At 47.9% G+C, this 15,059-nt stretch overlaps 2 protein-coding genes across 2 annotated transcripts in view; both read right to left on the bottom strand.

Annotated features, from left to right (window-relative positions):
• Positions 1-79: 79 nt before the first annotated feature.
• On the bottom strand, positions 80-2,735 carry LOC6602509 (DNA replication licensing factor Mcm7). Its single transcript, XM_026992947.1, has 5 exons — positions 2,621-2,735; positions 2,189-2,558; positions 1,630-2,131; positions 502-1,559; positions 80-443 (listed from the first exon to the last, which is right to left on the bottom strand). The coding sequence occupies exons 1-5, from the start codon at positions 2,649-2,651 to the stop codon at positions 242-244; spliced, it is 2,163 nt and encodes a 720-aa protein (XP_026848748.1). The 5' UTR covers positions 2,652-2,735; the 3' UTR covers positions 80-241.
• Positions 2,736-6,797: 4,062 nt separating this feature from the next.
• LOC6602508 (division abnormally delayed protein) overlaps positions 6,798-15,059 on the bottom strand; it is a 70,683-nt gene continuing 62,421 nt past the window's right edge. Inside the window, exons 3-9 of the mRNA XM_026992955.1 lie at positions 10,000-10,123; positions 9,459-9,929; positions 9,186-9,375; positions 8,267-8,442; positions 7,540-7,744; positions 7,327-7,471; positions 6,798-7,266 (exon numbers count right to left, since the gene is read on the bottom strand). Of these exons, the coding sequence (XP_026848756.1) occupies positions 7,109-7,266; positions 7,327-7,471; positions 7,540-7,744; positions 8,267-8,442; positions 9,186-9,375; positions 9,459-9,929; positions 10,000-10,123 (1,469 nt within the window). The 3' untranslated portion in view covers positions 6,798-7,108. The remainder of the gene's footprint in view (positions 7,267-7,326; positions 7,472-7,539; positions 7,745-8,266; positions 8,443-9,185; positions 9,376-9,458; positions 9,930-9,999; positions 10,124-15,059) is intronic.

Raw genomic sequence — 15,059 nt, forward strand, 5'->3', positions numbered from 1 at the left:
CAAAAATAGCCGACCGGAGCCTTTTTTTGGTCGGATCTTTCACGACTTTCGATGCCAGAGATAAGATTTCTCTTATTAATTATTATATATGTATGTATTCTTATTTATTTACGTGAATGATTGATGGTAATATTTCAATGTATGAGAACGAGAACGGCTACACTATTAATCAAAACATAAAAAAACGTTTAAGCTAAATTATAAAATTCAAATATAGGTATAAAGTCTCCGATCGGCCGATTTACATGAACGTAATCTTTGTGCGTCCCATGTTTACCTGCCAGACATTCAGCTCCTCGTAGTCGTCGATGCATTTGTCCACTTGGTCGGGTTTGAAGCCCTTTGTTGTGCAACGATCCATGATATCGCCAATCTTGACGGCCTTGCCCGAACCGGCCAACTCCCGAACGATGGCAAAGATGCGATCCGATGTATTTGGCACACTGGAAATGACAGAGTTATGAGAACCAAAACTTGCGTTAGGCCAAAGGCAATACTCACTGTCCCTTCTGGTGGTCGTGCGTCTGGTTAAGCGAATCCTTTGACATCTCCAGAAGTCGCAAAGCCTCTGCCACATCGTCCTTCTCAACGCGATCGGAGAGACGCAGACGAGCCAGGGCCGTGGACAGACGCAGAATCCCGAGCAGATTACGGGCCGAGGTAAAGGTCATGTCCTTCTGGTTGCGAGCCTCGCGTCGCAGCTCCACATAGGCGCCCACTATGTAGTCGGTGAGCTCGTCCGGAATGGTGGGGTTCTTGCGCTTGCAGAGGTTGATATAGCGCCGCATGAGATGCATGTCCAGAGACTTGACCCTCGAGGGCGGCTGACGACTATGGCAGTGCACGTAGGTGATGTGCTTGGCCAGGCGCAGATCGTTGTCGCGGTCAGGCTTGTCCTGGATGAGCCACAATAAATCGAAACGGGAGAGCAGAGCGGCGGGCAGCTGAATATTCTGTTCCACTGTGCGACGCGGATTGTAACGGCCAAAGGCTGGATTGGCAGCGGCCAGAATGGAAACGCGTGCATTCAGCGTGGTCATGATGCCCGCCTTGGCAATGGAAATAGTCTGCTGTTCCATAACCTCGTGGATGGCTGTACGATCGGTGTCCGCCATCTTGTCGAACTCGTCAATGCAGCAAACGCCCTGATCGGCCAGCACCAAGGCGCCGCCCTCAAGCATCATCTCGCCAGTGAGGGGATCCTTCATGACGGCTGCCGTCAGACCCACCCCCGAGGAGCCGCGGCCTGTGGTGTACTGCGACCGCAATGCCAGCCGACTAATGTAGCCCAGCAACTGCGACTTGGCAACGCCAGGATCTCCCATTAGGCATATGTTGATATTGCCACGAATCTTCATGCCATCGGGGCGCTTGTCGACGCCACCCACCAACAGCAGCAGCAGGGCCTTTTTCACGTCCAAATGGCCATAGATTTCAGGCGCCAAGCTGGTGGCCAGGCGCTCATAGAAATCGTCCTGGGCCAGTTCCTCAAGTTCGTCAGGCGTCAATTCGGCCTCCTTGTCAGAGATGTCGTCATTTTTATTGATACAGATGATACGCTATGAAAGAAATAGCAGAGCACAGATTAGATCGAATCGCCAGTGTCATTACGGACGGCAATGAACTCACGTGGGCCTGCAGATATGTCTCCGAGAGCAGTCCCTGGATCATCTGGGCAAATCCGCTACGCACCATTGGCAAAAACACACCAGAGACAACCACGTGATCGCCGGGCTGGGCCATGCGGGTGACCTCGCCACGACAAAGCACCGTCATACTGCGCGGAATGTGGCCGACGGGCACTTGGTCGCTGTGCTCCTGCATTTTCAACTCCTGGAACTTGACGAACTTGGAGCCACGCGTCTGCAAGTACAGACGACCGGCGGCCTTGTTCACACGGCAATCGTCCGACGGACAATCGTGGACGGGCGTGAAGGAGAGCGAGCTCACCGGCTGGTACGTCTCGGAACCACAGCGATCGCACGTGTATGTGGCCACGACCATCATGGGCTTCACCTCAGTGCAGCGCGTCACAATGCCGCGTACAGTCGTCAGCTTGCCAATGTGTTGGGCCTTTACCTCGCGTATGGAATGGGCCTTCTCCGTGGACATTGGCTTGAAGCCCACCTCACTGGAAATGGCATAGATTTAGAGTTTTCACCTTTACTGAGGTTCCGCGTCTACTCACAATCGCTTCATCAGCTCAGGCGGGAAGCTATTGCGGTCATCGCGCTGTTCCATGGGATTGCGCACGCGGGCGTCCATCATCAAGCGATGCTCAATGTACACATCCAGGGCGTCCTTGGCGTGCACCTCCTGCTGCTTGTAGCTGGGCAGCAGCTCGGCAATCACATCACTGAAGATGCCCGCATAGCGTCGGCAGTTGTCGATCACCGCCTCGGCCAGGCTTTCATTGAACTCCGAGAGATCGTCCAGATCGATAGTGATCAGGACCTGCTCCCTATGCGCCAGCTTCACCAGCTGCGAGCCATACACAAATTGCTTCTTGCCGTCATCGTCGCACTTGCAAAACTCCGACAGGAAGGTTTTGATGGATTCTGCGTGGATTTAGACATGGGTTTTGTGGTTTCCGCAGCCGCAACGCTGATTTTACACTCACCTCTGTCCTGGGCATAGTCGCGACGAGCCATTTTGCTATTGTTTCAATTGTTTAGACCTTAAATGCGAATTAACTGTGCACGGGCTGCAGCAGCGGGAAAAAATGGTTTTTTGTGGCGCGGTTGCAAAATGAAAATAAGGCGTCCCGCCAAAAATGCTATTGCATTCGGACTTATCGATAAGGTATACGGTCTCACACTCATAAATATACCTAAATATACGGTCTCACTTTCAAAATATACCGTAAATATACTGACGACTTCAAGTTCTGTTATACACATTCCTCGTTTTTGATATTCCGTCGAATATTACTAGCTAAATTGAACCCTCAGCCCTGCCCACAGAAATTTATCTCATTAATGAATCAATTGTCTACTTGATTGGCTTATTTTAACCACTTGCTTCTATTGGAATTTTATATACCTTTGAAAATTAAATTGAATAGATTGATGAGCTAGACAAAATATTATATACCGATATACCATAAATATACCGTCCGTTCAATTTTGACCTCAAAAAATACCGTGTTCACTCTGCTGCGACATCAGACGACGTGTTTAAGAACTACTATTTTAACCACGCTGTGGCGCTGCCACCTAGTACTAAGTTGCGCGCCAAAGTTAAAATTTTAAAACAGAAAACAGAAAATAAGCTATCTTTGTGGCTTTTCACCTTTATCTCAGCTTAGCTCGCGCGACAAGGATGAAATCCATTCCTGATACTTGACATTCAATACCAAAGGAAAGCGGCACTGATGTAAAATGGGTTTACTTCGCATAATTAAAGAGCTTCCGGCCACTGATTGGGAGGGAGATTCCTTTATAATCAGTTTCCATTTTCTGGTACTATTTGTCTGTCTAACCCTCTCTAAACACACCTACCAGCTGTGTTGCTACAGCGTTTCCCTCTGCCAGAAGCGCACACTGCACGAATAAGAGTGAGACAGAGAGAGAGAGAGAGAGTGATAGAGAGGGAGAATGAGAAGCGCGTGGAAGGGGGTTTTATCGTATCTTCACAATTGTGGATGCCACTGATTTTCGTCCCGTATGGGAGTGGCGCCAACCCGTTCAGCGTGCTGACCTGCGTGTGGGTCTTACATGGCACCTCAGAGCTGTGGCGCTGGCTGTCCATGCCCGTGCCGATCACCTGTCCCACAGAGACGACCATCGGTTGTGTACTGCTCATCGCAAAAGCTGCAATCTGAGCATCTTAGTAGCCTTTTACTTCCACTTCAATGTAGGCTTAGGTATTTCTTGGTATGGACAGTGGTTTCAGTCTTATTACTGTTTGACAGCTCTCCAAAATAGCACTATAAAAATATTCTGCAAAAGTAAAGTTCGAATTTTTTGACAATTATGGAGTTTCTTAGTGAAATCGCTCAAGATATAAGCAATATACGTTTTATAAGGTTTCGGCTTTTTGGCTGGACCCATCCTGTGGCAATAAGCGCATCCGCGGTACGTTATGGAGTGATTTGATGTGAACTCGAATCTGAGTCGCGTGTTATTCTATTTCAGTTCTTTGGAGCACCTATCGAATTGCAGCTGATAGCCTTCGCTGCTTTCTATGCAGCAGGCTATGAGAATTTCCCCAACATCGTCAGTTACCTCATCCGTATAGTTCTACGGATAATTGGGCAAAACTAGTCCTGCTATACTGCTACTACTAGACACATACGGACATATGTACCATAATACATAATACTCTCAAAGTCCCGAAATACTGAAATAAACTGTTGATGGCATTATTTGATTTCTGTTTTTGTTCTGGTACTCGTACTCCACGTTAGAACTTGATGGTATTTGAGGACAGAGGGGGATCATGGTGCACCATGGACGGATCCGGTGGCTTGAGCCACTCGATGTTGTTCCCGGGCTGCTGTGGCAAAAACGAATCCTAGAGAATCTACTAGACTGCCCAATCTGGATAAGATTGGATTATTATTATAGCCCGAACTCATTCTCTCTCTCTCTCGCTGTCTCACTCATAATCGTGCAGTGTCCACCCTCTGTTCAGCAGGGTGTATGATGTAGGTTGTAGAGGCGGTCCATCCATTCACCGTTGTATACCATCCAATAGATGATCCTGTGCCGCCTTCCGAGCTACTTCCGAGCACTTGATCAACCCGCTGCCGCTCCCGATCTCCATGTGAATTTTAGATATTGACGTTTATTGCGGTTTCAAATGAAATTTACAAAAGTCTGTACTGTACTTTTATCAATTGCAATTACATTCAAAATTTACGCATAGCATTGTTTTCGACTCGACTCGACTCGACTCAATCAATTTTTTTTTGGACTTGCATTGTTTTTTTTTGTTTGTTTTGTTTTTGTTACATAATTATTTATTATTTGTTTGAATGCATCTAAAAAGTAGTACATTTAATTATATTTTTTTGTGCAATTTTCGTTTGTTTTGCTTTTGCATTGGTTATCATTTCGAATAGATTTACAACAACAACGACGACGACGACGACGACGACGACGACGACGACGACGACGACGACGACGGCGATGTTGCTGCTGTTTGCTGTTGCTTGCGGTATACATATGTTACAATTTAATATGTTGCGTTTACGTTTAACTTAAATATTATTAATCACATGCAATAGTTAAATAATAATGATACAAATAATAATTATACAATAGTTGCAATGCACAGGCACAACGCAACGGAACGCCACACAACCCACACACGGATTGTAGTGCCTTTTTAGACCAATTTGTTTTTATGGTTTTTGGGTTTTTTGGGGGGTTTTTGGGCCTAGATTTTCATGGTTTGTTGCCTTTTGCTTTTGTTAATTTGCTACTAACTAAATGTTGTTGTTGTTTCGGTTTGATGTTTCTGTTGTTGTTGTTGTTTCTCTTCTGCCCAACTCTGTTTTGCTTTTTACACATTACTGGCTAAATCGTTACAGTTTACGACGCACTAGCATTAGATTACGATTTAATTAGTTAATTCGTGTATGTGTGTGTGTGTGTGTATGTATATTTTATGTTCTTATTGTAATCGTACTCGTATGTATGTGTGTATTGTATGCATATTTCATATTCATTTTGTATACTATATAATATATTCTCGTAGATGTATTATTATTATTTTTATTTATATATTATATTTTTTAGAGTGTCGCCCAGCGCTTTGCAAACACTGTCTAAAGTATCCATTAGATTGCAACAATAGTTTTTTTTCTTCCGTTTTCCATTTTTCGTGTATGTTCGTGTTTCGTTTTTCGAATGCGAATGCGATTTGCGTTTTTCATCTCAAATTGTGATTTGTTTTGTGCGCTGTTCTCCTCTCCTCTCCCTCCCTGTCAAAACCCAACTCTCAAAACTTAAAGTTACAGAACGATTGATTCCATAGACATAACTTTCGTAAACTCTAATTAGCTGAATGCATTTCCAATGACATTTTCTTCTCTAATTTTAAATAATGCCTACATATAATATACGTATATATCAATCGATTCTCATCATCTTCCTTTTTTTTTTTTTGTATTCTTTTTTGTTTTTTGCTTTTTGTTTTTTCTTTTTCTTGCGTATAAAGCTGTAAGTCTTCTAGTTTTTCCCGTAAAGTGCTTTCTTTTTTACTCAACTAAATTCCATTTGTATGCATTAATTTTCTCAAATGTTTTTTTTTTGTTCAGTTCAAAATGTGTGTGTGTGTGTGTGTGTAGACGACAACAATAATAATTTTGTATTAGTTTAACAGATTTTATATTTGTTTTACTTTACGTATGTATTTATTCCGTATGTACTATAATATTTTTTGTGATCTTTCGGTTTTCTCTCTATTCTGTTTTCTGTTTTCTGTGTGCTTTTTTCTCAATTTCAATTTCAATTTCAAGAAGGAACAACATGTACTTTGAACATTGAGCTTTACTGTACTACCGTACGCTACAAATAGTATAGTATATATATGTATGTGTGTATGTAGTAGTATTAACATTTATCTGAACAAACTGCTGCACACACACTCCGTGCCTATCCTGCTTGGGGCTTGTGGCCTGGTTTGAGTTTGAGTTTGAGTTTGAGTTTGAGCCTGTTTTGTTTAACTTTTAATTTGTGCTTTTCCTTTCTTGCTTTTGAGTTGCTTTCTTTCTTTCGTTTCAAGCAGACACACACATTTCCAACACCCTTTTTTATGGCACATAAGTCTTGTTGGAGAGATGCATGCTACTGCATGGGGAAATTCGTATCGTGGAAATGGAAAAGCTAGAAGGGGCGCTACTCCGAAATTCCCCTTTTTCTTGGGAAGGGTGGCGGGGGTCTGGGGGGTGTTGGCGCTTACGGGGCTAATAAATTACGTTTTGTAACAACTTAAGAATTACACAAATAATAATAATAATAATGATAATAGTTATTAATTAATGATTTTAATCGATTCTCTCGCATGCATTTCGCTGCCATCCATCGGTTGCTGTTGCGCCTGTTGCGGCTGTCGCTGTTCGGGGACTCGTTTATCCTTAATCCTTTGTCGTCGCTATGGCTTAACTGCAGCTCCTGTAGAGTATTGTGACTAGAGTGAGGAGCAGGCACGTCGCAGGGGCTGCCAGCGGATTGGAGGCACCGCCGCTCTGGTTATTCTCGCGCTGCTCGGTATCGGGTATGGTCGTTTCGCCAGCGCGATCGTCGATGGATGTGGCACCTGCAAAGACCGAAAAATTGAGTAAACGAAGAAGGTACCTTGTAGGTCGTTGCGGCTTACCATCGCCAGAACCGTCGCCGGAGCCGTGTATGCCGCCGCCGTACTCCTCATCATCGTCGCTGATTTGGCCACCGCCGCCGCCGCCAGAGCCCTCGCGGCCCATGTCGCTTTGGATGTCGTGCGACTGTACGCTCGAAGAGGGTGCCTAAACGAACAATAGATTGGGCTTAGGAACTGCAGGTATGGTGGGGATATGTGTATCGCGTTTCGTACCGCTGCTCCAATGCTCTTGCGTATCTTGATCAGCTTGTCCACCAGCTCGTTCAGCTTGCTGACCTGCGTCTGGGTCTTCCAGGGCACCTCGGGATTGTAGCGCTGCCTGTCCATCCCGGTGTCGATCAGCAGCTGTGTGTAGTCGCCAATGCGATCGCCCGTCCAGCAGAGACGATCATCGGTGGTGTATTCGGCATCGCAGAAGCTGAAACGTATCGAAATTTTCGATTACACATAGGCACCAGTAGGCTTTCAGTTTCCCGTTAGCTAGCTAGGCTAACGTCCGGTACTTTTTACCAATAATTACTTAAAAAATTATCAAATATCATCATGGACATCAGAAATTTGACTAAGGGCATGATTACGACGTCTCTTGAGGTGAGCCAGGCACATATCTATTTGATCCCTTATGCCCCTCATTGGCGGTCTCGTTCTTCATTGCAGAGCGGCCGTGAGGGCAAAGCAATCCCCACCTTGGAATACATACTGTTATACTTGATCATCGGGTACCCGGTTTACTACCTCTTGTCCACGAATGAGTACATGCAGTGGCTCATTCGGCAGATAATCGGTCCAGGCGGCGACGACTTTGTACAACAATAGTCCACAACCCCAACCCCAACCCCCCAATGGGATCGTGGTCCCCCCCCCTCCAAAATACACTGTCATTTTCTTGGCATCGTTTGAGTTGTGTCTTTTTTTTGGGTGGGTTTTTCTGGTCACTCACTTGTCCACAATGTTCGTGTAGAACTCCTTGGTCTTCTCGATGGTGGAGAGGAAGCGCACCATGTCCGGATCCGGTGGCGTGGCCCACTTGACGCTGTTCTTGTGCTGCTGCAGACGCGTCTCCGACTCGTCGGTCAGCGAGGGCGACAGATTGGGCGTGCCGCATGTCTTCTTAACCTGCAAACGGAATGGAGATGGAGATGGAGAGTTTAAGTTTGGGCTTGGGCTTGGGCTTGGATTCTTTTGTGTGTTAATCGCTGCCGCTCATGCAACGGCAGGGGCAGGGGCAGGGGCAGGGGCAGTGCGAGGGGCAGTCCCTCATCATTAAGCTCTCGGAGCGTGTGCTGCCCTGCATGTAAATTGCAACTTGCAGCCGGACTGGGGGACAGGGGGACGGAGCCCCTACTGAATGCAATCTAATTTAGCATTTTAAATGCGCTTCAACATGCCAATTATGCGACAGAGGGGGGTGCCACAGGGCAGGGAGGGTGGCAGGGAGGCAGGGAGGCAGGGAGGCTGGCACAGACAGAAGATGGTGCAGATACAACTGCACTTTAATTGAATGTCATGTGCACATTTAACAAGCCCTCGAAATGCCGCAGATACTCCTCTCGTACTGGTACCTTTTTTTTTCTTTCTTTTTTTTTTTGAGGCTGCATGCAACGTAGGTCGCGCGCTCTTGAAGGCCGGAACTCAACGCAGTGGCAACGCATTTATTCATTAAATCCATTTAAAATGTTCATAAATTAAAGAGCAATTAAATCATTAAGCAGCGAACGTGTGTCCTTGTGCCGAAAGGCACGCATCGATCGCATCAGGAAACGAGCGGAAGCCAAGAACCCCGAGAAGGGGAGTCCCCGACGGGTCCGAAGACGGGAAAGTATCTTTGGGTGGAAAGGCCATTCGCCCCCCGCGCTTACCTTCTGCTCCAGCTCCGGCCCATTGCCCATGGCGTGCATGATGGCATCGGAGATCTTGGTGCTCAGCTTCATGATGGTGTTGATGATGCCGCTGTCCGTCACAATGTGGGTGGTGACCAGATTGTTCAACGCCTCGACGACACTCGACCAGGGACTGTCCAGCAGGCCGGCGTACTCCGCCGAGCAGCCGCTAAGGGGAGGAGGCACAAAGATTAGTCTCTATCGAGGAATGGAACGACTCCTGCGACTCCTGCGACTCCTGCTGCCACTTACCGCATCACATTCATGCAGTAGCCGTTGCAGATCTGCGGCTGGCCCCGCGTCTGGTGGCCGTTGCAGTTGGGGCAGTAGTGCATCTTGAGGAGATGCATCTTGCACGTGTCCGTCAGCTGCTGGCCGTAGAGGGCGTCCGCCTCGGCCAGGACCTCGGCACTCTGCAGCAGGGCGTTCATAAACACGTTCGACATGTGCACGCTCTGGACGAGGCTGCTCTGGATCTCCCTGGGTATGCCCCCGAAGGGCTGCAGCTCGTCAAAGTTGTGCTTCAGGCAGTTGATGTAGTCCTCGTGCAGCTCCCCGTAATTGTTCTTGGCGAGGTGCACCGCCTGGTGGTAGGCCACGGGGAACAGCTGCACGAAGAACTTGTGCACGGCGTCCTCGAGGCCACTCCGTAGGCTGCCAATGCCGGCCTTGCCGCCCATCTGGCCGTTGCTGTTCGTGTAGTTCGAGATGTAGTTCAGGTGGCTGCAAAGACACAAGAAACCGGGATTAGCTATGCAGGATCTAGGGCCGTGGCCGTCCCTAAGATACGTACTTCATGATTTCCGTATACAACTGGCGGATCATCATCCCCGACAGCGGCACCATTCGTATGTAGACCTTGGAGAAGACCGTCAGTGTCTTGTTCTCCGACTGCTGGGCCAGCTCCAGGACGTGACCTGAAAAGGGAGGGAAAGCGGGCAGAGGTATCCATGAAAATATGGCCAAAACTCGAGCATTCTGTTGTTGTTCCAAGTGAAATTTAATCACTTCGCTGCTAGTCGGAATTCCCCACAGCAGCCGCAGCGAAACTTCCACCATTTAATGGCCAGCATGGGGATTTTGGGCTCCCAGTTGGATAGCAATTTTGCTCCATCCTCCATCCTCCAACCTCCATCTCCCTCTCCCTCTCTCCCTCTCTGTGTTTGTTTGTTTTGGCTTTTAGTTAATGAAATCTAATTTAATGCCTATCTGTGGGTCTCCCTGGGACGGGAATTGTTTCATAAAAGTTTTACTCTTGATTGCCGTCAATCATGGCTGCATTATTTCTATCCCACTGCCCCTCCAGTATCCTCCGTCAATCCGCCAATCAGCAAAGTCTCTCAATATGCAAAAAGCACCGACACAATCCTGTGATATCTGTCAAGGTGTCAGCCACACTTGTGCAGACGGGCATCGATAGATACGCAGATACAGATACAGATACAGATACACTCCTCTGGCAGGCAGGCAGTCAGGCAGTCAGGCAGTCAGCCTGTCATTATCGCCAGATTACAAATGGCCAAAAAGCTGCTCGGATCGCCTGGACACAGATAACATTTAAAAGACACCAAAAACCAGAGACCGATGAAAAAAAAAACTGTCAAATTGCCGTGTGATTTCTCACACACCCCCTCGGCTGCGCTACGCCCTCTGCCTGTGGCGGGGGCGGGGTCGGGGCTGGGTTGGGGCTTGGGGCTTCGTTTTCAAACGAAAGTGTCAGTCTTTTTGTTAATTGGCAACAAAAGAACCCAAACCGAACCCAAAACCAAACAAAAACAAAAACAACAACATTTTGACATCCACAAAAGTGTTTTCTGTAGTTTTTTTTTTGTTTTCTTCTTTTTTTTTTTGTAGTATTTGCGGCTCATTTTGATTTTGATGTTGAGGCATTTCCGTTCTCAAGAGTTTGAATATTTCTTCTTTTTTTTTGGGGCTTGGCCTGGGCTCGGTGTCGGGGGTCGGTCTCTTCTGTCCGTCGACGAGGTCGCGGCTCTGGGGCTGTCGTTTTTATCGGGCAATAGCCTTTGATGCGTCATCTGCCTGGGAACCCTTTCTAATTAGCAAAAGTTGCGATTTCTTTGTAGAGTTTGTGGAGGAGCAAAAACAAACAAAACGATCCATCTAGGGGAGGAGTGGTGCCCGGTGCCCAGTGCCCAGTGCCCAGTGCCGGGTCTGAAGTGCTAATCATTTATCAATTGCTGACAATTGCTGCTGCTGCCGCTGCTGCTGCTGTCCCCAGGATATGCGATAAACACACACCGACAATCAATTGATTTAGCGCGCTCGAGATACAAAATGACAATAATAATAATAATAGCGACGATGATAGCCGCCGCACCGCACCGCACCGCACCGCACGAACGTCACAAAACACAAATCGACGGGAGATCACGGGGCGGGGCGGGGCGGGGCGGAGCGGAGGAATGGGGTTTTGGGGGGGGGAGGGGGGGACAGAACTCACACATCCTGTCGCTAATCTCATTGACGTGGCACAGCCGCAGCGCACAGCCATCTCATCGACTCTGGCGGAAACATTTAATTATTGACACCAGTCCTCCCCCGTGCCCCCCGTGCCCCATCCACATCGACCACCGAACGTGTGGATGCGCGGATATGCATTCTCACACGATGGATGGATAGATGGATGGATGGATGGATGATTGGCCCATTAAATCAGCGGGGAGACACACAAGAACAAAGTGAACCATTAAGTACAGTCTCTGCAGAGAGGCAGAGTGGCAGAGCGGCAGAGCGGCGGAGAGAGGAGGGGGAAGGTCAGATGTAGATGAAAGCCCGCCTCTTGTCACAGCTCCAGAAAGGAAGTAAAGATTGGCATTGTTCGTCGATCGATTGCATGATTGAAATGCCCATCAAAATTGCCATTTATTGATTGAAAATATATATATTCCAGTCCACAGACAAACATCCTTTAAGCGGGAAGGTTAAGGAAGTACAGCCCCAATTGTCCAGCAATTACACGATTGACATGCCTAAAATTGCGTTCAACAGTCGAACTTCGTTGAGTGGAATATCCTTCGGGGAAATACCCTCAAATAAATGGCATTTTTAATGAAATTCCAAGGAAACCTCTGAAGGGAATCACAGTTTGAATTGTCTACCAATTACCGAGAAACCTTTTCGATTGATTGAAAATATATTGGCATCTACAATAGAACTTCTACCGCCATAAAGGGTTCAGTGGAAGTATCTAAAACTGGAGCTGAAAGAAGAGCTGAAAAGAACTAGATCATGGTTCTATTCTTCATGAAGAACCACCAACAAACCGAAAGTATCTGCTACAAAGCTACAAAGATTCTTCAATTGAAAGTGTCATTCCATCGCCGGAGATTGAATATTTGATGCATTTGAAAGTGTGTGTCTTTGCCACATCCTTTGGCCTGCTGATTAATTACAATTTTAATGAACTCTCCACAAGAGGGTGGTGGGGGGGGGGGGGGGATGAATTCAATTCTGCTGATGTGGCAAGAGAATGGGCAACGAACGATATGATATTGCTGCAGCTGCCTTTTGTTGGCTTAATATGCTCAATTGAGTTGGGGTTTCGGCCGGGCCCACACACAGGCCCCAAGGCAGGGCTCACTTGGCAGATACATAGTTTGGGTTACATTTGTATCTTTGTATCTCTGCATCTCATAAATTGTTAGCTCGGCAGAGGCACTTCACCTGCGGGCACAGCCACAGAGACAGCCCCAAAGAGAGCCACAGACTATGGATGTGTGTGTGTGTGTGTGTGTGTGTGTGTGTGTGTGTGTGTGCAATTTGCCGGACATTTCTCCGTCTGTTTGTGCCACTAATTGCAATTTCAGTTCAACTCTCTAACCATCTTTATCTATGCACACACACACACATGCATGCATCGTATCTTTGTATCTATTTTGCTTACTTTCTGACATTCTCTGTCAATTAGTTTTTGGGGGCTGCTGGTGCTGGGTGGTGCCGGGGGGGGGCTACGTTTTATTGTTTTTCGAGCGGGTCTCAATTTGAAATCAAAGCAAATGGCTTTTGGCCAATGAAACATGAAAATTTCATTAAGCTTGTGGGTTTGGTTTTCCTGCTCCTCTTAAGACTTGGTTCTACTTCGTCACACATGGCGGAGGGTCCCGCTGTCCCGCTGTCCCCCATCTAGTGGGGCAAACAGACAATGAAATTGAATTAGACAACGCCGAGATGGAGTGCCTCTCTCTCTCTCTCTGTGTGCCCCGAAACGGCAGCAAAGTGTGGCAAATGTAGTTACCAGAGAGGATACAGATACACAGATACACAGAGACAGAGGGAGAGCAGGAATTCAAGTCCAAGTCCGAGCTGCTTAGCGACTCCCCAGGCAGCCAGAAGTTTAGCTTTTAGCTCTAGAGCTCTAGAGCTGTGGAGCTGTGGAGCTCTGGAGCTATTCCTAGAGCAAATATCGGGCTTCTTCATTGCTTCATTAGAAGGAGCGGCGTGTGGAGCGAGAGATTAGCATGCCATGCATCCCCATTCCCCATCCCCCTTTCCCCGATACCCTGTTCATCCAGGTTTCGACCGGTTTCGGGGGCCCCCCGGCCAAGCCCCAAAAGCAAATGCGGGAGGCGGCTGTTGCTGTTGGCAGTGGCAGTGGCAGATGGGGCACAGTACTCTCTCCCTCTCCCTCTCTCCCTCTCTCGCTCGCTGGCAATGTTGTTGTTTCCCACGCCATGGCAAATATGCAACACACACACACACACACACACACACACACACGTCGCGACGTGGCACAGCCCACAGGTTTAGTTTTTATTTTTGCCCGCTTTTTTTTTTCTCGTATTTCTTTTGCCACTCTGGCTTGCCCCTTGGGGGCATGCTGTATGCTGCCGCTGCCGCTGCCGCTTGTGCGAGTATTTGTTGCCTGCGTCCCGTTCCGTTCCTGTGCGGATATTACAATTTTAGTATCTTGCCGCATTTTTTATTTGCATTTTATATGCATGTATTTCTTTGGCTCTAACCATCCGTCCAGGAAGAGTCGGAGTCGGAGTCGGTGTCGGTATCGTCGGTTCTGGGCCTGCCTCCTCCATCCCTCCCTCCCCCCTCTGCATCCCTCTGCTCTGATCCGTGCTCTGGTATCCATCGTGTGGCCGCTGCCGCCTTATGAATGCCAAAGCAACTTTGTTAGTGCTCTTCGTTCTGTTCTGTTCTGTTCTCTCCTCTCCTCTATTCTCTTTCTTTTTCCTGGCTTTTTCTGTTGTCTGTAGCTTAGCTTTTTAGCCGCGTTTAGGTTTCGTTTTGAGCCTGCCCCCTGCACCATGCCCCTGCCTGGGAGTCGCGTCTGTCCGTCTGGCGGGTTGAAGCAGCTCTCTTCTCGGTGACCGGCTGCCGGCAATGTCTCCTCAGTCTCAGGGTTCCAGTCTCAAGGAAGTGGCCTTCTCCGTTGCACGGGGGAGGGGGGGAGGGGGCTGAACAGTGGTTGTTGGTCTTGCGATTAGCGGTGATATTTCAGAGATCATCAGGTATCCAGAGATAGATACAAAACGTGGATAGATAGAGCTCATAGTGGAGGTCTTTTTCGAAACCCTCCAAAAAAGGGTTCCATTAGCTTCCCCAAGCGATAGTGAAGTGTGATCCCCCAAAGGCAGCCCCCACATTGGGTAGATCCAACCACTGTGCCCGTGCTTGGGCCTGTGCTTGGGCCTGGCCTGTGCTGCCTTTGGCCAAGCGTCAGTGGTTAAGTGCATGTATTGTAACTAGCTATGTATCTGCAGGCGTGCCAAGTCGACACGCCCCTCTACAGCCCACAGCCCACAGCCCACAGGCCAACAACAATCCATCCCGGCAATTCAGCCATCCGGCCATCGGGGCGCTCCACTCCAACAGCTGTGCCGC

Source organism: Drosophila persimilis, unplaced genomic scaffold, assembly GCF_003286085.1.
Source record: "Drosophila persimilis strain 14011-0111.01,24,50 unplaced genomic scaffold, DperRS2 tig00000798-arrow-arrow-pilon, whole genome shotgun sequence".
NCBI lineage: Eukaryota > Metazoa > Arthropoda > Insecta > Diptera > Drosophilidae > Drosophila > Drosophila persimilis.

Excerpts from the sequence above, each read along its gene's own strand:
- LOC6602509 (XM_026992947.1), bottom strand. The coding sequence starts at position 2,651 with ATGGCTCGTCGCGACTATGCCCAGGACAGAG. Across the intron at positions 2,559-2,620 it reads CGACTATGCCCAGGACAGAG|AATCCATCAAAACCTTCCTG; the intron begins GTGAGTGTAAAA and ends AAATCCACGCAG. Across the intron at positions 444-501 it reads CACGACCACCAGAAGGGACA|TGTGCCAAATACATCGGATC; the intron begins GTGAGTATTGCC and ends TGTCATTTCCAG.